Source organism: Thamnophis elegans, chromosome 13 (genome assembly GCF_009769535.1).
Source record: "Thamnophis elegans isolate rThaEle1 chromosome 13, rThaEle1.pri, whole genome shotgun sequence".
In the NCBI taxonomy this organism is placed as follows: Eukaryota; Metazoa; Chordata; class Lepidosauria; order Squamata; family Colubridae; genus Thamnophis; species Thamnophis elegans.
Window position 1 is genome coordinate 30,114,897 of NC_045553.1, and position 26,891 is coordinate 30,141,787.

General features: G+C 43.7%; 1 protein-coding gene across 1 annotated transcript in view; it reads left to right on the forward strand.

The window, feature by feature from the left end:
• Nucleotides 1-2,066: 2,066 nt before the first annotated feature.
• DPYSL2 (dihydropyrimidinase like 2) overlaps nucleotides 2,067-26,891 on the forward strand; it is a 67,187-nt gene continuing 42,362 nt past the window's right edge. Inside the window, exons 1-3 of the mRNA XM_032229582.1 lie at nucleotides 2,067-2,596; nucleotides 11,696-11,784; nucleotides 12,453-12,637. Of these exons, the coding sequence (XP_032085473.1) occupies nucleotides 2,558-2,596; nucleotides 11,696-11,784; nucleotides 12,453-12,637 (313 nt within the window). The 5' untranslated portion in view covers nucleotides 2,067-2,557. The remainder of the gene's footprint in view (nucleotides 2,597-11,695; nucleotides 11,785-12,452; nucleotides 12,638-26,891) is intronic.

Sequence of the window (26,891 nt, forward strand, 5' to 3'; positions counted from 1 at the left end):
CATTTCCTGATACCCAAGAGGAATAAATGGATTTAGGGATCTCTATTATTCTTGGCCACTTGCCTTGGGGATGGATACTGGAAAAGAGATCTTGGAACAAAACACAAAAATGCAGAGAAAAATATCTCACTGCACCATTCTTTGCAGATGTTTTTCCCCCCTTGCCTGCATTTCAATGCTGACTAGTAAACCACCTAAGAACTTATTAACCACCTAATTATTTTAAAACAATTGGCAAGCTAGTAACTTTTGTTTGGATTTATTTGCATGATTCCTTATAGGTAGTCCTTGATTTATAACCATTTGTTTAGTGAACTTTTTAAGGTATAATGGCACTGAAAAGAGGCACTTACAACCAGTCCTTGAACTTATGACTGTTGTAGCAGCCCCATGGTCACATGATCAAAATTTGAGCACTTGGCAACCTACATTTACTTATGATGGTGGCAGCACCCCAGGGTGTGTTGTGATCTCCATTTGTGACCTTCCCAGCTAGCTTCTGACCAGCTGTCAATGAGAAACCCAGGATTCACTTAATAACTGTGTGATTCACTTAATAACTGTGTGATTCACTTAACAACTGCAGTGACTCACTTAACCCTGGCAAAATTGGGTGTGACTTACTTAACAACCATCTTGCTCAACAGTGGGGACTCTTGCTTCCAATTGTAAGTGAAAGACTATTTGTAAAGTCCTCTGTAGCACAGCATGGATTAATTGCTAATTGCCAAGTTCTTTGCCACCTCGAGTTTCCTTTCCTTAAAGATTGTCAATTATTTTGTGTTGTCCTGTATATTGTATACCGCCTCAATTGTTTCCTAAATCTGTTCCTTCACACGTGCAAACCAACTCTTCAGCTTCTCCAAACCTGCAGGTGTGAACCAGCTAGCTAGCCTGTTTTCAAAATCCACCAGACTTGGCTTTTTGAGAGGCTCCCCCTTCCCCGGGGTTTCTTCTTTTTATTCTGCGATTATTCCGCTTCAGATGGCAGCAATCTTACATTCTGTCGATGGAGAGGCATCCTCACCGGGTCCCTGTGCCCAGCTTTACTCTAACCCGTAATTTCCTTTCTTTTTCAGCAGAGAAAGTAAAAAAATAAATGGGGAAAAGGCATCGTATATTATTCTTTCTTTAAAAAAGAAGAAAGCACGGAAGGAAGAGGAGGGAGCTTCATTAAAAAAGGGACCCAGGCGTGCCAGGGGTAGCAGACAAATGAAGAAGGGGCGGGCGGGGGGCGCCACAATCTGGGTCTGTGACAGCCTTTTTATTCTCCTGCTGCAAAAAACTCCCCCCGATACCTTTGCCCGAAACGCCCCTCGCGTCTTTCGGAAGCCATTGGAAGGGGGGAGCGCCCAGCAAAGGCCAGGAAGACCCAGCCGCCCCCTCCCCTCCCTCCTTCCCTCCCTCCCTTCTCCTGTCTGGCTGGCAAGAAGCAGGGCGTGGACAGCCGCCGCCGCCGCCGCGCTATTCTCCCTCCTCTGCAAAAGTGCTCTGCGGCTCCCCTTCGCCTCCAGAGCCCCGATGCGACGTCCGTGGCTTGCGCGACAGGCGTCGGCTGTAAAAGGCCGAGATGCTACCCATGCAAGGGGGGAGGAAAGTGGGGGCAGACCGCAGGCATCACAACAACCAGCCCCCCCCTTCCCCACCCGCACGGAAACCCTCCCGCAGGGGACTCTAATGCAGCCGTGCAAACAGTGCACCGCTGCCGCTCCAGCGCCCCACCCCCCTTGACCCTGCAGCGGCTACACGCCACCCTCCATCCCCAGCCCGGTCCCGGCTCTCTCCTCCTGCGCGTTACCGCCCCCCTCCGCTAGCCATCAAGTCACCCCCCCCCAACTCTCCACGCCTCTCCCAGTCTGCAGCCTCGCCTTGCCATTGGCTGCTTCATTGCGCCACTTTACATGTTACCGCTCCGCGCGCTTCCCATTGGGCGGGCCGCGGGCTTCATTTGCATACCGCCGACGGCCTCGGCCAATCGGCGGCGGAGCGGCACCCGGGCCCGCTCTGGACAGAGTCCAGGGCGTGGCGGGGCGCGCAGGCGCGGCAGGACCTTCCTTGTGCGGAGGCTTCGCTTAGGCTGGTGTCTGTCGAGCCGCGGCGGCGATTCTCTCTGCGCTGCTTCCCTCCTCCTCTTCTTCCTCCTCCTCTTCTCCTCCGCCAGCTTCGAGGCTGGGCAGGGCTCGGAGCGGCAAGAGGGACGGCAAGGCGATCGCGACTTTCTCCTCCGCCTCCTTGCGGGGTTCATTGAGTTCCTTTGCAAGCTCGCCCGAGGTTTTGCACGGCCTTTGGGGCTTTTGTGCAGAAATCCCCCCCTCTTCTTCTTCTTCTTCCTCCTCCTCCTCAGCTCTAAGGCGTGCAAAAGCAGGGAGCACTATCGGGCTCTCCCCCCCGCGATCCCCGCTTTGCAACCCGCGATCGTGGGCTTTGAATTCGCGAGGAGCAGAAAAACCCTCCCCATCCCACCCGAGGACCGACTGCTTTTTTCCCTTGTCGCTCGCGGCGGGAACCGAGTCTTGGCGTGGGAGAGAGCGCTGCTTCTTCCCCGGGAGAGGTCGAGATGTCTTACCAAGGGAAGAAAAACATTCCACGCATCACGGTGAGTGGCGGAAGAGCCCGGAGCGAATCGCGGGTGGGTGGGTGGGTCAAGCCCTTTGTGTGTGCACATCTGCAGGCAGGGAAGAGGGGAGTAACGGGAAAGGAGGGAGAAAAAAAGATGGGGGGGGGGGGAAGCAGCGAGCAAAGCTTGCAAGGCTCTTGCAGCCCCTCCAGAAGGAAGAAGCGCGCCAAACCTGATTTTGGATGCACCGCCGATGAAAAAATAAAGTTAAAAAAAATACCCTGGTAGTGGGATTGGATCGGGATGAAACAATGGTCGCCTCGAAGTTGCCTGGTGGTGCAGCAGCGAAGCCCGCCTGCCTTCTTTCCTTGCTTTCCTCGCCTCCCCCCCCCCTTTTCTTTCGGACCTTTGAGATGCTTCTCCTCGGCCGCCGCATCTCCACGAACGGCTGTTGCATTTCTGTCCAGTCCAGCCTGGAAGAATAGGCGACAGAGAGGCTCGTGTTATGACCGCACCGTTAGGTTTCATCAGCTTCTCTTAAAAGGCGAACCTCCCCCCCCTCTCATTCTGGATTTGATTCTTCTACAAAGACAATTAGAGCTTTGTCCTTTTGTTTTTGCATCTCCTCTACGAAGGTGGTACTGTGTGTGTGTATGGGGGGGCGGGGGCTGGATCTCCTAAGGCCAGGGTGGGGAATTGAGGGCTGTGGCAGGAAAACTGCATGCATGCATGGAAGCGAAGCGGGCTGCAACATCTAATGGGTATAATCTGCTTTAACTCAGCTACATTCAGTGCCCTCCCTCCCCAGGTTAGGGACTAGAAGATTGGGGGGGGGGAGTGTGTGTGCAGGTTCCTCTCCTGTCCCCACCCACCTCCTCCTGGCTTTCTTTTTTTTGTCCCCCTCCCTTTTTACTCATACAAAGGAGGCAATGCAAGCAAGCCTTGGATGAGAAGCCTTGGACCCTCCACCCTCCCAGTAATGGCGCTTGGGCAAACGAAAGGATCTCCTGGGAGAGGGGTGGGCTGGGTGCATCCTTGCATTCCTTCCCCAACCAAGAAACACTCCTTGGGAAGGTGCTTCCCCCCCCCCCCCCCAATCTGGCCGCCTTCCTCTCCCATCCAGCCCCTTTTAAAGAGCAAATAAGGATGCCTTCTCCTCTGCAGGCAATCTGAAAGTGGGAGAGGAAATGGAACAGTTACATAAAAGTCGGATGATGGGAAGGGATGGGCTTGTTGCGAGAGCGGAGAGCGTGTGCCCTGTGCCGTTGGATGTGAGCTTGCATCAGCGATGCTGGCTGGGTGTTAACAGGAGGATGGATTTCTTTATCATTAGCACTAATCTGATGTTCCTTAAATAGGCTTCCTTTTTTTATTTGACAGCCAGGTATCCTGGGGGCCCTTCCTTTCAAAGCAGGTATATGTCAAGTTTCAAAGCTGAATCTTGATATGAAAGACCTCTTCCCTTCCCTTCCCTTCCTGAAGTCACACAAGGGCTTTATGTGTTTTAGGAAATGCTGTTTTAGAGATCAATTTGTCACTGCATTTATATGACCACGGAGTATTCAGATTTGAGGTTTCTAATCTACCTACCAAAGATAAAATGCAAGGTAGGTCTCTGATGGTGCTACCAAGCTCCTGAGGACAACACAGGGCTTTGGAAATACGCTCAATTTCCATTTCGTTAAGGCGACGAAAACCTGACAATGCAGGATGGATAGTAATACTCCAAAGGAAAAGGGGAAATCCTTTGATTGGTTTCCTATTAGCAGGGAAGCCTATTTTAGCTCTGCAGGGTTAGTGGTGTTACAACAATGGAGAAAGGGGTTGAGCATGTGATTTTGCACAGAGGCTGTTTTCCCTGGAAGCAAATGCTTTTTTTAATCCAACAATTAACAGAAACAAAGCCTGGATGGTGGCTGGAATTAATTATGTTTACTTTGCAACACTAGAGTTTATCTGCAGCACTGATGTGCAACACACAATGAAGCTTAATGGGTTGTTGTTAGCATGTCTTTATATGTTTTCTGAATTTCATACTTTCTGGACTTTATTTTTCTGAGTCACCCTTGGTCCTTCTCTGTTCCTCCCTTCCCAATCCAAAGTTGTAGTCTTTCTGGTTAAGGACACCTTATTTAAGTGTGGCTAAAGTTAGAAGTTGTGAGCCTTGGGTTGAAGACAATATCAAGTTGGTCTCCTTGAAACATGTCAAATTTCAGAAACCAAACACCCTTAAGAGATGAATCTGTTGGTATCGATTAGCAGGCAATATGTGTATGTGTCAGAGTGCAGAAATATCTTACTGAAATACGTTTAGGGTTGTCGTCGGAGAACCTTGATGTCAAATATCATTGTTTTAATTTGGAGAGGGACAGGAGACAAATATAATGGGCTTCAATGGAAGTCGTGTAGAATTTTAAAGAGCGAAAGCTCTTCTCTTAGATGGTTCTTCCAATAGATGCCTTTGGCTTAAATTTGCTGCATTGTCCAGAGTTCCACTATTGTATTAAGCGGTGATTGGTTTAGTGACAGTGTCCCAAAGGTGCATCTGGACTTTCTGGTTTTTCTTTGAAGACGTTTTCGCTTCTTATCCAAGAAGCTTCTTCAGTTCTGATTGGATGGTGGGGAATAGAATCCGGTCAGGGTCTGAAGAAGCTTCTTGGATGAGAAGCAAAATGTCTTCAAAGAAAAACCAGACAAGTCCGATTGCTTCTTGAAAAAAACCCTTTGGGATAAGCACGATGGATGACTGAGAATCTCCATAGACGTTTAGTGACAGTGCATTGAATACGATGCAGGTGGCTAGGTTTACCTATTACCTAAACTATGTTTTAGGAGCCAAAATATCTGGGAACACCACAGCACACTTAACTTAAAGCTAAACTATCACACATGAATCTGGGGTATGAATATAAGTCACTCACTTTGTGTTAAAGGAGAATCTGCTCCAGGTTAAATAGCTTCAGGATGAAAGCCATGGAATTCAACTGCAGAACAATCGAGTAGACGATCATAATCTGCATAGCAAGAATATCAGAACTCAGATTTGGAGTATCACACTGTCACTGCACAGCTTGCTTTAATTTGGAGAACAAGTTACTGTTGTATTATTGAGAACAACTTGTATGCAGGGTCGTGGGGCTAAACTTCTGAGTCTTGATCACTGAGTTCTTGGGTTCACTCATAGAATCTCTGCTTTCTTGCCTACATTTCAGATTGTTCATGCATTTCCGGAAATCAGGTTAAGGAAGTTGTCATTCAACACTCATATGATCCACACATGGTCCGACTGTCATACAATCCACAAGTGATGTTACCAAGTCATCACTAGGAGACCTAACTATTTATTTTGGATTGTAACCCAAGGCCTCCTTCTGCAGGACATCAAAAAGAATGGAAACTTCCCAATATAATTATACTATAAATATTTATGCATTGTTTTTTTTTTTTTTGCTCCAAAGCAAGGTAGCCAACAGTTTTAAAAAAACCTTAAAATGTAAAAAAAAAAAACACCAACCAATTAAAACCACAATTTTAAAATCACAATCACAAAAAAATGGAATAGAATAGAATTCTTTATTGGCCAAGTCTGATTGGACAAACAAGGAATTTGTCTTTGGTGCATATAAAACATAAAGAAAAATAAAATAGAATATATTCATCAAGAATCATAAGATAGAACAGTGATAGTCATAGGCTACTAATAAGCAATCAAATTATACTAGGAAACAAATAAAATAATATAAATTTTAAAGATACAAGCAACATGGTTATAGTCATAAGAGGAAAGAGATAGGTACTAGGAAGAAAGAGAAGAATAATAGTAATGCAGTCTTAGTAGATAATTTGACGGTGTTGTGGGGATGAATTGTTTAGCAGAGTGATGACATGGGGGGAAAACCTGTCCTTTGTGTGTAGTTGTTCTGCTGTGTAGTGCCCTATAGCGTTGTTTTGAAGGTAGAAGTTGAAACAATTTGTGTCCAGGATTTGTGTCCTTGCTCTTGGCTTTTTTGTAGTTCAGTGTTTGTAGATTGCATTTTACATATTTGTAACATGCTGGTAGACAATGTTGTCCTCACAGCAGCCAAAAACACACACACACACAAACAAACAAAACCACAGCCAAAGCTTTCATTGAATCCAGGAAGGAAAGCATGACATGCAGCTGTTTTCTTGTCTTTGAAAGATGTAGTTCTTCCTTGCCCAATACAGCTGTGACAATGCACTGATTGCATACTTTTATACTTGAACATATTGAGTTGTCTTTGGCTAGAATTAACCCATAATATTTAACATTTACTTTCATGTATCCAAATTATGAGGCAGATGTTATGTTTCTTGAGACACTTAACAACTACAGATTCCAGAGTTTCAATTGTAATATCCTCATGAAAATCATATGCTTTACACCAACGGTCCCCAAACTTTTCAGCTTGGTGACCAGCCCGGAATGGGGGGAGTGAGGTGTGAGTGGCAGTCGCATACACGCTTGCACAGCTCCATGTGTGTGTGCAGTGGGTGCGCACATCCTCTATTTGTGCAAATGGAGCTTTGCGTGGGAGTGGAGGGTGTTGGCGCATGAAGCTCCCCTCGCGCTAGCAATAGGCACTTTTACACTACTGTATGAAGCTCCAATCGCTTGAGGGCACTTGAGCATCTCTCCTGCGGCCCGGAAGAGGCCATGACCCAGTATTGGGCCGTGACTCAGGGGTTAGGGACACCTGCTTTACACCAGATAAATGATTGCAGCTTTTAAAAAATCATTCTGTGTTTCATGCTTTCTGATTCTTACATAATACAATACAATACAATACAGAGTTGGAAGGGACCTTGGAGGTCTTCTAGTCCAACCCCCTACCTAGGCAGGAAACCCTATACCACTTCAGACAAATGGCTATCCAACATCTTCTTAAAGACTTCCAATGTTGGGGCATTCACAATCTCTGGAGGCAAGCTGTTCCACTGATTAATTATTCTAATTGTCAGGAAAGTTCTCCTTAATTCTAAGTTGCTTCTCTCCCTGATTAGTTTCCACCCATTGCGTCTTGTTCTACCCTCAGGTGCCTTGGAGAATAGTTTGACTCCCTCTTTTTTGTGGCAACCCCTGAGATATTGGAGCACTGCTATCGTGTCTCCCCTAGTCCTTCTTTTCATTAAACTAGACATACCCAGTTCCTGCAACTGTTCTTCATATGTTTTAGCCCCCAGTCCCCTAATCCTCTTTGTTGCTCTTCCCTGAACTCTTTCTAGAGTCTCCACGTCTTTTCTACATCATGGCGACCAAAACTGAATGCAGTATTCCAAGTGTGGCCTTGCCAAGGCATTATAAAGTGGTTTTAACACTTCACGTGATCTTGATTCTATCCCTCTGTTTATGTAGCCTAGAACTGTGTGGGCTTTTTTGGCAGCTGCACACTGTTGGCTCATATTTAAATGTTTGTCCGCTAGGACTCCAAGATCCCTCTCCCAGTTACTGCTATTGAGCAAAGTACCACCTTTTGTTCCACCACCTGTAGCTCTTTCCATTCTGGTTCTGTCGAGATGTTTTGAATCTTAAGTCTCCAGAATTCCTTTCCAGCATGTGGCTTGCAATTTTGAGGATTACTGGAAGACATCTAGAAGGCACCAAATTGGGAGAAGTCGGCCCATTTCTTTATAGCAAGAATTGGTTGACTTCTTGCCTTCTGTTTGCTTCGTTTATCGAAAACATTTGCATTGTTCCCAGCACCCAGCAGACATCTGGCTGGTGCTATGCAAAGTTGTCAATAAATCTTTTAAGTTGTATGACCCAAGCCATGACATTAAAGTTTAGAGACTGTACAATATACACAGGTAGTCCTCGACTTACAACAGTTGGTTTAGTGACCATTCAAAGTTATAACGATGCTGAAAAAAGTGACTGTGACTGTTTTTCACACTTAGGAGCATTGCAGCATCCCCATAATCACATCAAAATCCAGGTGCTTAGCAATTAACTCATATTTATGATGGTCGTGGTGTCCTGGAGTCATGTCATCCCCTTTTGCGACTTTCTGACAAGCAAAGTCAATGGGAAAGCCAGATTCATTTCACAACCGGGTCACTCACTTAACAACTGTAGTAATTCACTTAGCAACTGTGGCAAGCTGGGTTGTAAAATGGGGCAACATTCACTTAACAAATGTCTCATTCCAGCAATAGAAATTTTGGGCTCAATTTTGGTCGTAAGTTGAGGACTACCTATATAACAGATAGTCAGTTTAATAGATCCATATTTCTGTTCTCTCTTCCTCTGAAATTAGATAAGATTGTTATATCAAGAGTAGTGCGGAGAGAGGGAATTCTACCAATAAAGGAGAATATTTGTAGCTCAGGGTTAAAATGAAGAGTTTTTGGTGCTCTCTGAGCTTAGTTGTTTTTTTTTTTTACAGACGTTCCATTATTCAAACTAGGTAACATCATCAGTGCTAGTAAGGAATGGGAGCAAATCCCATTCCTTACTAGCACTGATGATGTTACCTAGTTTTGGTGATGAAACGTCTACAAGAAAATAGCCATGCTCAGAGAGCACCAAGGACCCCTAAGAAGGAATTTTATACAATTATCTCATTATGCAAAAGATGCATAAATGATTTCATCATTTGTGATAATTTACATCATTTGCATAATGCTATCATTACACAAAAGTTGCAAATTGCTATGAATAATGTAATTTATAATATAGTTAAGTTAATCTTAATGGACTAACAGGAGCAAGAGGTAGTTGGTCTATTAAATTAAGATTTTGCTTCTGTTCTGTTACAGTTTAAAGAAGAAATAAACATGTTACAATCTTCTGGGTTTTGCTTTATCTTTTTTTAAGTAGAGTGTTTATCTTTAACATTCCAAGTAAGAAACAAAAGAACAGCTGGGCTTTCTCTTCTTCTAGAACCAAACAAATTAGGGTGATGAGTTTATATAAGTGCAGATTTACACCTGAAGATTCAAAAAACCCATTCCCTTTCAAATGGAAGTAAAATAAACAAGGTTTTCCAAAAGGGGAATAATGTTTGGAATTACAAGAGCTCTTAAAAGAGAGCTGTGCTTCTTGCTGGAGTCATAAAGGGCTCCCATCTTTCATGGACAACCCACAATCCAGAGGTGGGTTCCTACCAGTTCGCACCAGTTCGGTAGAACTGGTTCGTCAAATCTACCGAACCGGTTAGAAGAGGTTCCACCAGTGGACCCAGAAAGCAGACCACACCTAGAGAAAAGGTTCCAAAATTTTTTGAAACCCACCACTGACACATATACACACACAGACAGACAGACAGACAGACAGACTCACACAGAGAAAGAGAAAGAAAGAAAGGAAGAAAGAAAGAAAGAAAGAGAAGAAAAGAAAAAAAAGAAAGAAAAAGTGAGACGGAGATGAAAGAAAAAAAAGAAAAAGGGACAGAGAGACAAAAGGAAGGAAGAGAGAGAGAGAGAGAACACATGGCTGGCAAGCCACTCCCACTAGGTCACATGGCCGGTAAGCCACTCCCACAAAGGAGGCCACACCCACAGAGTAGGTTCGAAAACATTTTGAAATCCACCACTGCCACAATCCTTTCTCCAGCTGTTTGGATCTCCCAGGAAGCCTGATCTGAAAAAACAGAAAAGATGCATTACAGGTAATGTATAACATAAAACACACAAGCCCAAATCTGTCTGTCTGTCTGTCTGTCTGTCTGTCTGTCTCTATCTATCTATCTATCTATCTATCTATCTATCTATCTATCTATCTATCTATCTATCTATCTATCTATCTATCTATCTCTATCAGAATTATAAGCCACGTGTGGCTAAGTGGCTTACCGACAATAAAAACACAATGTTAAAAACACAAAAATAATAAAAAATAATACTGATTAATAAAACTTCCAAAATAGGTCTTTTTGTTAAGGAAGAAAACCTGTGGGGAAGATGGGAAGATCGGTTTCAGCCACTACCCGAAAAAAATTGCTCAAAGGCAACCAATTTATGGTCCCTTTAGAGCACTGATGCTGCTAAAGATGTGATTAGCCCATTTTCTTAATAAATGGCCAAGCAGGAGAAAGCCTTGACAGCATAATATCCAGATGTCACCAATGGACATTAATCAAACTTCTTTCTTGGTTTTTAGTGGGCAGAAGGCTGAAACAAGACAGGCAACAAATCCCATCTTCATAGAATGTGGCTTGCTCATTGCATTGCTATAGTTCCTGCAGAAAATTGCCATCTGGAAGAAATGCAGTTGTTTAGATTTCTTCCTTTTCTCCTGTCCAGCTAATCTAATGCCTGTGAGCAGATTTGTTTTGTCATGCAGTAGCTTCATCAGAGGGGTGAAACCAATCTGTTTGATTCAAACCTTGCTAAAAATCCAGCTGGAAAAATCTGTTTGGCGTGCCAACTTCCATGGCAACAAGCATTTGGTCAGCTTCCTCGACAGCCCTTAATTTGAAAGAATTAAATGATGATTGTAACCTCTGTGGGTGATTTCAGGAAGAAAACTGGCAGCAAAATTAGCATTTCATAGGAGAATGTTTGTCTTCCTTTTAAAAACAGCACAGTTGCTTGATCCTTGTGGGATTCCTGAATATTTTTAACTGGTAGATGCAGTTTCATAAAATAGGTCAACCAATTAATGTAGCTTCTTTTTTCTTGAAAGCACACTTAAAGGGTAGATTGCTGCAAGGCAATTTATTTGCGATTCTGAGCTATTTTGCTTCAAAATAGCTGACTTGATTTACAGTATATGGAATGCCCTCTGAATAATTCAGAGATATTCACTGTCTTCATCAGGGTTTGTAACAGAGAAAGGGATCAACCTATTCTCCAAAGCACTTGAAGCCAGGACAAGAAGCAATGGATGGAAACTAATTGAGGAGAGAATCAACCTAGAATTAAGGAGAAATTTCCTGACAGTGAGAACAATTAATCAGTGGAAGGGCTTGCCTCCAGAAGTTGTGAATGCTCCAATACTGGAAGTCTTTAAGAAGAGATTGGACAACCATTTGTCTGAAATGTTACAGGATTTTCTTTGAGCAGGGGGTTGGACTAGAAGACCTCCAAGGTCCTTCCAACGCTATTATTCTGTTATTCTGCAAAATCCAACCCTTTGTTCTTGTTGATGTATTGTTTGATGTCTTTGTGTTTCAGAGTGATCGCCTTTTGATCAAAGGAGGCAAAATAGTCAACGATGACCAGTCCTTCTATGCAGACATTTATATGGAAGATGGGTTGATAAAGTGAGTAGCTGATGATTTTGCTTTTGTTATGGAATTTAATTAAAACTGTCACACTGGGCTCCACGGAAGCGTTGAGATAAAACTTAAGTAATGCTTAAGGAAAGAAAAATTGGAAAAAGCCATTTCGGGTTGACTTCTTGAGATCATTAAATTTAGTGCAGTCTGCCACAAAGAAAACATGCATGGAGTTGTAGTCCAGAGATATAAATATAGATTTAAGGTTGACCACAGAGATTGAGAACTTGGCAAGAATGGGAAGACTTTGGTGATTCCCATTCTTACCAGCACACAGTTTAAATCCTGGTACTTCTGCCTATTGGGTGAAAATCTCTTGTGAAGACATGAATTATAAAGAGCAATTGCAGCGTTTCTTGCCTGGCTTCTGGGCTGTTACTGAATTGGTGCTGTACTAGGTTATAATTTAGGAGAGTAAAAAGTGCCCTCCATGCTCTCTGCATTGAGAGGCAGCCCAAGGCATTTGCTGCAACTCTCATGAGAAGATAACAGGCTTTCTTGGCAGTCCCAAAGGTTTTTTTCCCAAAAAGCAACAGAACTTTCTTGGTTTTTTCCCCCTTGAAAATGTACATTTTAAAAAATAATAATATTGGAACGTGTGCTTCTTTCTCTCTGTGCTTATAATACTGATACCAGACTGCCTCTTATCTCAGACAAATAGGGGAGAACCTCATTGTGCCAGGAGGGGTAAAAACCATCGAGGCTCATGGGCGAATGGTGATCCCTGGAGGAATTGATGTCCATACCCGTTTCCAAATGCCTGACCAAGGAATGACCTCCGCTGATGACTTCTTCCAAGGGACAAGAGCAGCCCTGGCTGGAGGCACTACTATGATTAGTAAGGACTAATTTATCTAATTTAAATGTAATTAAATTAGATACCGGCTAAAAATTGGGAAACCGTGAGTTCTAGTCCCACTTTAGACATGAAAGCTGGCGGCGTGACTTTGGGCCAATCACCAGGCGTCTGAGAATTCTAATCCCGCCTTAGGCGTGAAAGCCAGCTGGGTGACTTTAGACAGTCACCCCCTCTTATCACTCCAGCCCACCTTACAGAGTTGTTGTAGACAGCAAAGTATGTTGGATATGTTTGCTGCCTTGAGTTATTTGAAAAAAATATTTATTTATTTATTATCAAAATTTATATGCCGCCCAATCCCGAAGGACTCCGGGCGGCTTACAAAAAAGAGAGAAAAAAGAGAGAGAGAGAAAAAAAGACAGTTTAAAATCAGAACACCACATACATTCATTCTAATCGGGGCTGGACCTCAACAATGCTGCGTGCTATAAAATAATAAAGGCAGGATGCAAATAAAGTAAATAAAACATGGAGATTAAAAGATGATTCTTGTAGTGCAAGAACAAAAGGTCAGAAAAGAGCATGAGCCACAGAACTGGTGTTTCTGCCTAAAAATGGGAGTTAGTGTTTAATAGTTCAGGATGCTTCTAACTTTCCTTTTGGGCAATGTTTTGTAAAGATTTTGCTCTTAGGACCCTTTTCTACTTTTAAAACAAAGAGCTTTTTGTTGTGCTGGTTATATTTATCCATACTTACCATGTGGAAAATTAAAATTGATGCATCTGTAAAACATTTCTTTTCATGTAAAAATCATGTAAAAAGGACAATACTAAAACCCATCAGGTCATAACCTAAATACCTTCACAGAAAAAAAAATCCCTACATTTTTAACAAGTTAAAATAAAAAGGAGGAGAATGACGTTTTAAATGTTTGCAAATATCTGGCAACTCATTTTGATTTTGGAGACCCCTTTAGAGGATCTTGGGGGATTCCAGGGATCCTTGGACCCTACTTTAAGAAACTCTGCTTTGAGGTGTTACAAAACTCTCCTAATTTTACATGGTTCGGGAGGGAAGCTAAAATCTTATGTCACATAAATCTAAACAATATCAACCACCTTGGGTGCATCAGATCTGCTCCCGATATCCTAGATTGGCTCAGGAAACAGCCAGTGTTGCTTATGTTTCAGTAGCACACATCTATCTGCAGTTAGGAAATGTAATGAAACCATTGTGAATCCTTGCAAAGAAGGACTGCAGTTGCATCAAGGTTTAGTTTTAGTTTACTTTTTTTTTAAAAAAAATGTCAATAGGGACGCAGTGGCTAAGATGCTGAGGTTGTCGATCAGAAAGGTTGGCAGTTTGTCGGTTCGAATCCCTAGTGCTGCGTCACAGAGTGAGCTCCCGATACTTGTCCCAGCTTCTGCCAAACTAGCAGTTCAAAAGCACGTAAAAATGCAAGTAGAAAAATAGGAACCACCTTTGGTGGGAAGATAACAGCTGGTCACATGACCACGGAGATGTCTGGCTTTGAAACAGAACCAACCAACCAACCAACCTTATTGTCATTACACATGGTACAAAGAAATTAAATACCATCTTCAGTTTACATTATAACTATAAAAATAAAACACAAACACACATCCTTCACATTCTATACAATTGAATTGAAAACCCCTGATATTGCATTAATACTGCACTATACAGTAGATTTCAATATTGTTCATGTCCTGGGATAAGAGCTGTTTTTTAGCCTATTTATCCTTGTTTTTATTATCCTGTACCGTCTGCCAGATGGCAATAGGCAGATTCTGGTTGAATGTTAAACAAAAGTTCCTAATAATAAAAATTGTTTGGAAACAACAGCAATATCAAGCTAGGCATTTCAAAGCAGAGTCAGATCTCTTTTAGTTGTGGTGGTGTGGTGGTTAGAATGCAGGATTGCAGACTAACTCTGTCTATAGCCAGGAATTCGATCCTGACCAGCTCAAGGTTGACTCAGCCTTCCATCCATCTGAGGTCAGTAAAATGAGGACCCACTGGGCAATATGCTGATTCTGTAAACTGTGTGCTATAAAGCACTAAGGGGTGGTATATAAGTCTTAGGTACTATTGCCATTGCTACTTGTTTTGTTTCCAAGAAACAACGTGGATGTTTCTTCTGAAATCATTTCCACTAGCCCTCAAAATCCTTGAATTGGAATTAGCATTATGTCTGACAGGTGAAATCTCACCGGCTCAAAGTTGACTCAGCCTTCCATCCTTCTGAGGTGGGTAAAATGAGGATCCAGATTGTTGGGGGCAATATGCTAACTCTGTAAACGGCTTAGAGAGGGTTGTAAGGCACTGTGAAGTGGTATATAAGTCTTAAGTGCTATTGCTGTTTATATCCAAAAGGTGAAAAAGCAGAATTGCATCCCTTTTCAGACCATATTAAGCTCTGTTTTGAGTATAGAAATTAATACTTTTCTTTTGAAATTCTATACTTTGACAAGTATACTTTGGATAGTTTACACCATGTTTCCTCCTGCACTTTCCTGCTGGATAATTGATTCAAGGAAAGAGAATGTAGGAAGTTTGAATTGAATTTTATGCTAAAATAGATTAGGAGGTCAGAAGAGTATCTGTATAAAGCAGGGGTGAATTTCAGTAGGTTCTGACAGGTTCTGGAGAACTGGTAGTGGAAATTTTGAGTAGTTTGGAGAACCGGCAAATACCACCTCTGGCTGGCCCCAGAGTTGGTTGGGAGTGGGGATTTTGCAGTATCCTTCCCATGCCATGCCCACCAAGCCACGCCCACAGAACAGGTAGTAATTTTTTTTGAATTTCGCCACTGGTATAAAGGATTACCGTATTTTTCAAGATTTTGAAGAGGCAAATTATATATATAAAAAGTTTTTGCACTCTGCAGATCTCCCCAAAATGACCCATTTTTTGTGAAAACTGCCCTGTTTCCCCCCCCCCCCCAAAGGGCATGAATAGCCTTTAGGAGGCTCCTCCTGGGCAGTGCTCCCCCCACAAAATGGGCAAAAATGGCCGATTTTTGCAAAAAAAGAGTATGCATAGCCTTTAGGAGGCTTATAGAATGCTCCCGGGGGCTGTGGGGGACAAAATTGAGCAAAAGTGGTCTGTTTTTCACTCATTTCTGCCCTCCCCAGCCCCCAGGAGCAGTCTGCAAGACTCCTAAAGGCTCTGCATGGCCATTTTGGTGAGGGTGGTGGTGGTGGTAGGCAAAAAATGATGTACTCAGTGTAAAAGATGCACCCAGATTTTCAGCCTCTTTTTTGAGGGAAAAAGGTGCGTCTTATACTCCAAAAAATATGGTAATTTCTCCTCCAATAACCTCTTTGAAGATGAAACCATCTTCAAATGACAAGAAGAGCATCTGTATATAAAGGGTTAATTTCCTTAGAGGATTTTTTTTCTCTAGGCTAAATAAATTTGGTTAAAAGTTTGTACAACTGTCATCGGGGTCCTTGAAGTTAAGTAGGTGCTAAGCCTCCACAGTATTTCATCTTGGCTGTCCTACCCTCCTCCTCCTTGTTGTTGATCCTTCTGAGGAACTGTTGTTTCTCAGCCTTAACAGCTGGATTGGATTTTTGCACAACCGTTATGCTTGTCTTCTCTCTTCCCCACTCTCTTCCCTCCACAAGTTCTAGGGCTGGAGAGTAGCTTAGCCTTTCTCATGGTACAAAAATCTCACATATGGCATTCTAAGTCATGCATAACTAGTACAAAAGGCCGGTGCAGGGGTGGGGGTCTGTGGACCCGGAACAAGAAAATAAGGGACACATCAAAGGAGAAGAGAAGGATGCACCATATTATCAAAAGAAATTACACATCCATATAACCATATGTAAGTTTGCAGTGGGCTTTCAGAAGCAAGCTTGGCTAGGGACTGAAATTTAGAAGGTCATCTACTGTACTCAGTTTTTAATTCCAAACTCTTAATATCCAAAAAAGGTTGCTCAGCCAAGAACTGCTGTATTGAAATGACATTGTTGTCCATCTCTTCCCTGTCTCCTCAAAATAGAAACATCTGGATGGTTGGCCTCACTATTTCTCTTCTCTTCTGGCCAAAATCTGAAAAAAGAGAGAAAGTTTTGACATCTTTTTCAAGAAAATCAACTACTTTTAAGTGCTTTGTGCAAACAGTGTATTAATTTACCTAATTCTGTGTAATACCCCAAATTATGCAAATGTCTTTTGCCTGGAGCAAACAGAAAAATCAGAACGACTCTGCTTCAATGTAGTATGTAGCAGTAAGAGCTGCAAATGCTACAACAGTGGTGGCCACGCATGTCTGCGAGACATGCGGCAGAACTTTTCGTGCCCGTATAGGCCTTACCAGCCGCCTGCGGACACATGGTGGACAGCCCACAAGCTGTTAGATGTCAAGGTCCTCTTCGAACACGATGGACGGGGGGATTTGTTTGTGATGGGATGTGGCACGGCATCACATGCTTCAGTCCCTTTTCTTCCAGAACTTCAGGAAAGCAGTTTACAAGAAGAGAAGTGACCTGAAGGCCATTTGCAATACTGTCAGATCGTTTTATTTGACTTTTTTTTTGCAGAGTATTTCAAATATTCATCCGCCAGTGTTCGGCGCACTGATTGGGACCCCAAGGATATCAAGAGAAGGGCCCTTACACTAGCTGCATACTTTTCTAAGCTGTGAACCATGCTTGGGTTCATGCAGGGGCGATGTGTAAGGTTTTAATTATGGTGCATTGCCAGCTGACATGTCTGAACCAGAGGATGATCTGCATCTTCAAAGGAGGCTATTGGAAGATGATGAAAAACAGATTCACAATGGAGGTTCAAACCAAGTTGAACCTATTTTAATAAGAGGACAATGTTGTATCCTGCTGCTTTGAGTCCTTTGCAGAATCATAAGGATTTGCTTTGTAAGAAATCATACCTTGGCTGGCTCATAGAGTGACGAAGCCATGTTTTGTTGAATAGGGGCCACAGTAACTGGGTTCTGGCAATATGCTAACCATGAATCAAACCATACTGTTTGTTTATTTAGCACATGGCAAATACATGGACTTATAGTGGTTCAAATGTTAACGTCTAGTCCACCCAACCATTCAAGGACAGGGTGGTCTATGTTGAAAAAAATCAGACATTGGGACGGTGTAAACTCTTGATGGACATTCAGATGCAATGTGGTGGATATTTTGGGGAGGAGCACCACAGTCACACTGAGGGGTAGAGTAGAGACAAAACCATACTATGTCTTAATGAGATATGAGTCCAATTCCTTAAGTTGTTCATCTGTCTGTAGTTCTGGACTGCCCTAATTTGAATGACAGGGCGATATGCATCAGCAGCCCAAGTAATGACTATCATACATTAGAATGATCCAAGCTAAATATAGTTACAATTACTCAAAACATAACAAAGAAACAGATGTGCTTCTGTACTCCTCCAGGACCAGGAGTTAAGATCTTGTGTGTGTGCTGATTATGGGCTGTAGAACACTTGTAAGAACATTTAGAGGAAGAGAAGGGTCGAAGTAACTTAGGAGCACACAAGTACATTCATCATAAACATTGCAGGCATGCACTCCCACCATATAATATCCCAAAATACAACTTGGAAGCAGAGAATTCACTCTGGTGCAATTCAGGAATCTAATGATGCAGTGTATTTCCAAAAAATAAAATAAAATTAAAACAAAACAACTTTTGTTGCCTAGATACATTATACATTCCTTTTGGGTTGCTGAGCACCCATAAATTACCATTTTCTTCCAGTACTGCAGTATAACTACTGAACAGTTGGACGACTTTTTTTTTTAAAAGAAATTCCCCATCCTTGGACACCACAGTTGTCAAAGATGGTCTTTGGCTTCTTTCTCTTATTCAAGCGTTTATTACGACTTGGAAATGCAGTTAAATCAATCACCAGTCCCGTCCCCCCCCCTTCTAAGAGTTCCTTGGGGTTTTCAAAAGATATCTGTTTTTAAAGAGCTACATTGATGTTTCTTTTTTTTTAAATGGAGAATAATTGTTCACAAAAAATGCTGCTGAATCCCTTGATAGGTTTCTTTTTATTGAGGGGTGGGGGGAGAAGAAGCAAGAGCTTTCTTCTTTTATCCAAGTAAATCCTCCAAGTTACAAAATCTAATTGGAAACATAAAAATGAAGAATGAGAATGACTACGTTTTCTCCTTCCATTTTAGCTATTTTTATCTTCTGAATGCTAGAAAAAGTAACTGGTGGTTGGAGATATGTGTGCATTTTTGGAAATGTGTCCTAGTTTTCGATGTCTTTGGATCCAGGTTTAATTATGGGTTATTTGGGGTTTTGAAATGGAGTGACCAAAGGCTAGACTTTTTCTGCCTCCCTTTGCTTTCTCTAAATCTCTTCCAATTATTTTTTAAAAAGGGAGCAATTGATGAAATTGAATATAATTTGTCTGCATGGATTTCTTTAAGAACAACTATTAAACTTACACGAACTATTATTTGGTTTTTCTGATCTAAAGCTAGGACTGATCTTTCTGCTTGCTGTTTTTAATTTTCAGAAGATGAATAAAAATATTTGTAGGGAGAGGGGAAATTTGGTTGCGTTGAATTCTCAGTTTGAGTCAGAGAAAAATCTGTATTTTTCTAGGTTTTCCCTAGCAACATAAATCTTCACTACTCAGAAATTCAGCCCCACGTGCAGTAGCTAACTTGTAGCAGATGCTTCCCAGATGCCTCACAGCGATTCGATGGTTTTGCTCTAGAATTTATTTCTCTTATCAAATGTTTGTCAACTTTTATCTATGTAATCCTTGTACCTGGTCTGCAATTTCTTGCAATCTCTTTATCTTTCTTATCTCTTCCCTAAAAGCTGCATCATTCTTGCATGAATTTTAAAAAAATCATTCTTGCATGAATTTTAAAAAATCATGTGAGAATCTGGCCATTTTTAATGTTTTAATTTAAGATTATCAAGTGCTCCTGGATTTCAAGAGTCTAGCATATTATTTAGCAATAATGTGGTAAATCAAGCAATAATAACCTGCAAGAACCATAACAAACCAGGGTTAAAATGTACAGATCTAACGTGATTTTTGAATCCAGATATTGCACTCATCTCAAAGAGTCCAGTTGTGCAGTCTGGAAATGCAAGTGATAAGGCGATTTGCAGTGCTGTGCTCTGTTTACTCTCACAAAACTCACCTTAAATCTGAAAGAATTGCTTAGGCCAGGGGGTGTCAAACTCAATTTAATTGAGGGCCATATCACGGTTGTTTTTGACCTCCAGGGGTCAGGGTGGGCATGGCCAGGATGAGCGTGGCCATCTCAACGTCACTCGTCGCGGGCTCTTTTGTGGCCTGAGTGCTCTGCCAGTGAAAACAGGCTCCTTAGCTCCGTTTTTGGGCTGCCACGGCCTCCTGCAACCCTCTGCCAGCGAAAATTGAGCTCAGATGCCTTCACTGTTTCCAGGGTGGGCTAGATCTAAGTACCCTGCAAGCTGGATCTGGCCCCCGGGCCTTGAGTTTGACACACCTGGTTGGGCAAACACTTAAGTAATATTACAGAATAACAGAGTTGGAAGCAGTGGTGGGTCCCGGATCCCATTCCAACCGGTAGGGTTGGAACGGGCCAGGCGTCACCCACATGGGTGTGTGCGATGCGTGCGCACATGCGCTCGGCGCACGAATGCATTGTAGTTGCAAATGATGCTTCCGCAAGCCTCCGCGACGCTGAAGAATCAAGGAAAGAAACATAATTTTCCTAGACTTCTACCCCATTACCTTCTTGGAAGGAGTTGTATCTTTTTTTTTAAAGGTGACTTTGCGCATTCGTGTTTTTATAACGGGTCTCTTACTAGCAATGTAAGGCTGTTTTCAAAGTGTCTGGATTAAGTTGTGTGCTACTACTGACACTTTCCTGGCTAGCCCTTTTTGCCCTAGAAGGAAAAAAAGGCAAATTGCTGCTAGTTTCTTTATTTATTCTATTTGTTCCTGGCAATTCTTCTCTGCTGCTAAAGGTCAGAAGAAGCAACGGAGAAGGGAAGCGGAATCTAAATGTTCTTAGGAAAAAAGCCAACCATCACAAGTATTGGTGAATTTACTAATAAACGTATTCATTATTAGTAGCACTGGCTTTTTACATGGTCAAAACACCAAGTATTTCAAATGGATAGCTGCTATTGTAACTTCTATTTTTAAGGGGCTACAGTATGCATTGTTTTATGTCCTACGCAGCACTAGACAAATTTGATAAAGGATGGGATGGTTTAGATTAGATTAACAGAGTTGGAAGGGACCTTGTAAGTCTTCTAGTCCAACCCACTGCCCAAGCAGGAGACTCTACACCATTTCTGACAGATGGCAGTCCAATCTCTTCTTGAAAGCCTCCAGAGATGGAGCTCCCACAACTTCCGAAGGCAACTTCTGTTCCATGGGTTTATTGTTCTCACTGTCAGAAAATTTCTCCTTACTTCTAGGTTGAATCTCTCCTTGTTCAATTTCCATCCATTATTCCCCATCTGGCCTTCGGGTGCTTTGGAGAATAGCTTGACCCGTTCCTCTCTTTGGAAGCCCCTCAAATATTGGAAGACTGCTATCCTGCCTCCCTTAGTCCTTCACTTCACTAGACTAGCCATGCCCAGTTCCTGCAACTGTTCATCGTATGTTTTAGCCTACAGTCCCCTAATCATCCTGGTTGCTCTTCTCCTGCACTTTTTCTAGAGTCTGGTTGAAAGCTGAGTCCTAGGAATATTGCCTGTTTGGTGTTGTTGGTCCTAGTTTTTCATGTAGTGGCATCAATTCCAGACTCCTATGTTGGGAGGAAACCAGCCAGCTTGTGACTCTAACTTAAAATGACTTTTAAAGCAAAAGGTTGGGGAGACAAACATTCCAGTGTTATCTGACACTGGGATAGTAAGTAATGTTAGGCTGAACTGTGTTACATTAATGTTCAGAATCCTAGATCTTCTGGTGGTGCAATACATTTCTACCATATAAATTATTTTTTCGTCATCTTTCCATCAGTTGACTCAGTTTATTTGTTCTCTGCATAGCAAACAAACAAGGGTTTGTTCTATGTTTCGTTTTTTCAAATGTAGAAAATGTGGACAATTGCATAATGTCTGCTAACATTACTCAGTTCCCCAGTTGTCAGGGATGACTGCTAATGGACAAAATGAAGAAAAACCCAGTATACTTTTAATGATCAGCGAGAGTGTATGTGTGTGTCAGACTGTCTACAGAAATGTGTGTGAGAGAAAAATTATCCCAGATAATTTTACAAATAGAAAGAAAACCCAAACAAAGAGATTAAAAGCAACAAAAAGCTTTATTTATTGATAAGAGGCTTCTTATCAATAGACTGCATGCGCATGTAGGATTCTCTAGGAAAAAAAAGAGTGGAACAGGTAACCGTTAAATACACAAAATGACATCTCAAAATACGTCATCAAGCAATTACAAAAATACATGTGTGTGTTACATGTGATTCTTGTTCATGCGAATAACAATGTTGGCACAGAATCATGTGACTGGCACGGAAATATTATGTCTCAAAATACATTTGAATACTTTTAGGTATTCAAGCTTTTTGGGGAAGCGTTAGACCCAGTCCTTATAGAGAATAAGGACAAAAAGAAGGTCATGACTTCAGTCACCAAAAAATCTGATTGTTAGGGTTCCAACTTTTATAGAAAGCAGCCCTTTTGGGCTTCAGACCAACCTTCCACATCAGGCTCCTACCAGAGGTCCTACTCCCAGAACACTGACAGGTCTCAGGACCGTCAGTCCTTTCGAGACAGAGACCGCCAGCAGAACTACTCCAAGCCGCCCTTCCGTGGGGGGGGGGGGTGTCTGTTTCCAGGCCGGTATAAGTGGCTATCATTGGGAGGCTCCCATAAGAGGGCATCTCCAGCTGTTCCACGCCCAATGGGAGCACATCATATCAGACCAGTGGGTCCTGCAAACAATCCGCATAGGTCTGACATTAGAATTCCTTTCCCCCCTGCCCCGCCACTTCATCCGGTGTCCAACCCCCGCCTGTCCTGTCAAAAGAGCTCTGATGGAACAGGAGATCTTCCATCTCAAATAGATCAGAGCCATAGAACCGGTACCCCCGGAACAGGGTTTTATTCCATCCTCTTCCTTGTCCCCAAAAGCTCGTGTTTGTGTGTGTGTGTGTGTGTGTGTGGAGGGGCAATAGTAGTAGCAGTTATATACCGCTTCATAGGGCTTTCAGCCCACTCTAAGCGGTTTACAGAGTCAGCATATCGCCCCCACAGTCTGGGCCCTCATTTCATCCACCTCGGAAGGATGGAAGGCTGAGTCAACCTTGAGCCGGTGAGATTAGAACCGCTGAACTGCAGATAACAGTCAGCTGAAGTGGCCTGCAGTACTGCACCCTAACCACTGCGCCATCTCGGCTCTATAGAGGTGCAATAATATGCACCTCGGGCATATTAGATCTCAAGAAACTAAACCGCCACATAGCGTACAAATGATTCAAGATGCAGTCCCTTCACTCCATCCTGGGCTGCATCAGACCAGGGGACCTCTTAACGTCCATAGATCTCAAGGAGGCTTACTTGCACATTCCCATCCGCAAGGCCCACCGCAGGTATGTAAGGTTCTTTTATGCAGGCCAGCACTTCCAGTACAGGGCCCTGCCGTTCGGCCTGTCATCGGCCACCAGAATTTTCACAAAGATCCTTGCAGCGGTGGTAATCTACCTCAGATCATGTCCAGTGCGGCTCCAATGCTACCTGGACGACATTCTCATCCAGTCTTCATCTCGCCAACAAGCGACGCAAGACGTACAGTACACGATGGCTGTCCTTCAAGACCACGGGTTCTCTCTCAACCTAGAAAAGATCCACCTGGAGCCAACCACCAGGTTAGAGCACCATCATAGACACAGTTGCGTGCCAGGTCCCCCTGTCACCTGACCAAATGACGAGCATCAGATCCCTTGCGCAGCAAGTTCATCAGTCACGGCATGTTCCAATTGTGCAGTTATCCCAACTGTTGGGCAAAATGATATCCTGTCTGTCCATCGTGCCTTGGGCCAGGCTTCACTCTTAGCAGCTGCGATGGCTTCTACCTCACCAGAGGGCCAAACAGAGCAATTCACAGGCGCTAATTCCGGTTCCCCCTTGGGTATGTCAATCCCTCAGATGGTGGATGACATCCACCCTGATGAAGGGCTCCTTCAGAGAACTAGACCATATCACCATCACGATGGATGCCAGCCTGTTTGGTTGGGGGGCTCACCTCCATAACCAGATGGCTCAAGGCAGGTGATCGCTGTCCGAGTTGACACACAGCATCAACTGGCTAGAGTTGAGAGTGGTGAGGTTGGCTCTGCGTCACTTCCAGAGCAGCATCCAGGGACACCACGTGATGATCCTTACAGACAATGTAGCAACCAAGGTGCACATAAACTGCCAGGGGGTCACCCAATCCAGGTCCCTGATGGCGGAGGCCGAATCCCTGGGAAGGTGGGCAGAAAGACACCTGTGCTCACTTCAGGCGGAGCACATTTCCAGGGTGAGCAACATCCAGGTGGATTGGTTGAGCAGGACCACGATCGACCATTCAGAGTGGCGCCTGCATCCGGACATTTTCCATCAGCTGTCCCAGAGGTATGGCCACCCAGTAGTCAAGCTATTCGTCACTCCGGAGAATCCTCACCTACCCAGGTTCTTCACAAGGTTCTACAGCCCACAAGCGGAAGGGGTCAATGAGTTACATTGCTCCTGGCCGCCGGGTCTTCTATATGCTTTTCCCCCACTTCCCCTCCTGCCCAGAGTAATCCGAAAGATACTGGAGGAGGGAGCGGAAGTCCTTCTTGTGGCTCCCTTCTGGCCCAGGAGGACCTGGTTTGCCGACCTCGTGAGTCTGTCCATCAATCCACCTTGGCGAATTCCCCTGCACGAGGTCTCTCCCAGCCAGGGGGCTCTACAACACCCGGAGCACCAGTAGTTGCAATTGGCCGTATGGCACTTGAGAGGGACCTCCTGAGCAGGAGCAGACTTTCCGACAAAGTTATCTACACCATTCAGGCATCCAAGAGACTGGCCACGACCAGAATGTATGATTCCACCTGGAAATCCTTTGAAAGATGGTCCGCTGTATATGACTACGGCTCCTGTCCCCCAGGTTCTGGACTATTTGCAAGATGGACTTGACAGGGCCTGGCGCCTAGTACCCTCAGATGCCAGGTGACTGCCTTATCCACTATTCTTGCGCCTGACAGTCATTCTTCACTTGGACGACACCCCATCGTCTGTAGCTTTCTGCAGGGTGCCACAAATCTTAGGTCGCCGGTCGTCCATAGGTTCCCATCATGGGAACTCGAGGTGGTATTACGGGCCCTTATTTCTGCGCCCTTTGAACCTCTGCGCTTAGCCATCCTGAAACATCTTACTTTTAAGACTTCCTTCTTAATTGCCATCACGTCTGCACGACGACTCTCGGAGTTGGCCGCTCTGTCAGTTAGGGAGGACTTGTGTCTGATTCACCCTGACAGAGTGGTCCTTCGTCTGGATCCGAACTTTATTCCCAAAGTCAACTCCTGGTTTCACTGTGCACAGGAGGTCATTCTGCCGGACTTTTACCCGCATCCCAGACACCCGAGAGAAAGGAGATGGCACATGCTTGATGTCCTCCACACTCTTCACAAGTACATCAAGCACACAGCTGTCTTTCGGTGTTCTGAGTCACTTTTCGTCTCTTTTCAGCCTGCTTCCCAAGGGCGTAAAGTGTCTTCATCCACCATTGGTCGTTGGCTGTGGGCATGCATCTCCCTCACTTACATCTTGCAATCCAGACCGGTGCCACGCCATATCACTGCACATTCTACACGGAGTGAAACTACCACTGCGGTCTGGGCCTCCCAGGCGCCAATAGAGATTTGCAGAGTTGCTACTTGGACTTCCTTATCTCAGTTCGTTCGGAACTATAAACTGGACAAATTTGCTTCTGCAGAGGGGGCTTTTGGAAGGCGAGTCCTACAGGGGATCCATAACAGCGGAGAGACCCTGGACTCTTCAGCTTCCCGCCCTAGTGACATTTAGCTTGGGTGTGTCCCATGCTTGGACTCTCCAAGCAGCGTACTGGAAAATGACCATTGGCTTACCTGAAGGGTCATTTTCAGTACACTGCGAGGAGAGTCCAACCCCACCCTGGGGTCTTTCTCCGCTTTCGAAGACTATTTGGACCTGTTGTTTATGGACCGTCTTGGCCTTCTTATCAACGCGCACAGTTCCACGCCTTCATTGAAAATCTGGCAAGTCAAGGCGACACCAGAGGCGTGGCTAAAGTTTCAATTCAGTCCTGGGCAGATTGGCTGAGTTTAACCCATGCTTGGACTCTCCTTGCAGCATACTGAAAACGACCCTTCAGGTAAGTCAATGGTCATTTGCCAATAGTGTTAGGAAGAGTCTCCTGTGTTACAATTGGTACCCCTAGGAGCGATAAGGAAAAATTCCGAGGTTGATTGGAATATGAGTGCTTATATTTGGGGACCATGCTACAACATTGTGTTGCATGTTGCATTATCCATTTTCAGATAGTCTTCGACTTCGAACAGTTCATTTAGTGACTGCTTAAAGTTACAATGGCACTGGAAAAAGTGACTGATGATCGAGAAGTCGAGAACTACCTGTAAATGATGTTCACATGACCCTGAGATGCTACAGAAGTTCTGAGTTCAAGGACCGAGTCATAAGTTACTCTCTTCAATTCCTTTGTACTGGAGATGTTTGCTAATCAAACCATTGTAGGTCAACTATCTGTCCTATTTCATGGTTGGAATTACTGTGAGATTGAAGAACACCTGGCGTTTCCTGGATATTAAATCTTGTCCTTTTCATGTCTGGAAATATTGAGCTGGTAAGTTGGTGGCCACCTGTAGCTAACTCAAACACCCCCAGATTGGTGACCTCCAGAGGTCCTGTTGGGGAACTGTTGCTCTCAAAATCCTTTGTTTCTATGGGCATCTTCTGGGATTTGTAACCCTTGGAGGTCTGAAAGTCTGGTGTAGGATACGTTGAAGTTGAGGGATGTCATTTGTTTGAAGCGGCAGAGGGGTTTTTTTCCTCCCTGCATCTATAACTGTCAGTTTGGTTTACTATGATCCTGATGGCTGTGTGGTTAATTTTGGTGCTTCTTAAATAATTACTTGTGGTTCCATTGCTTCTGCATAGTTATGCCCTTATGGTAATTAAGGAGTGTTCCAGCCTCTATAAAACAGAATGTCACTGTCTCTTTAAAAAAAATAAAAATGGTTACTACACAAAAATTTATTTACCCATTGCTTCAC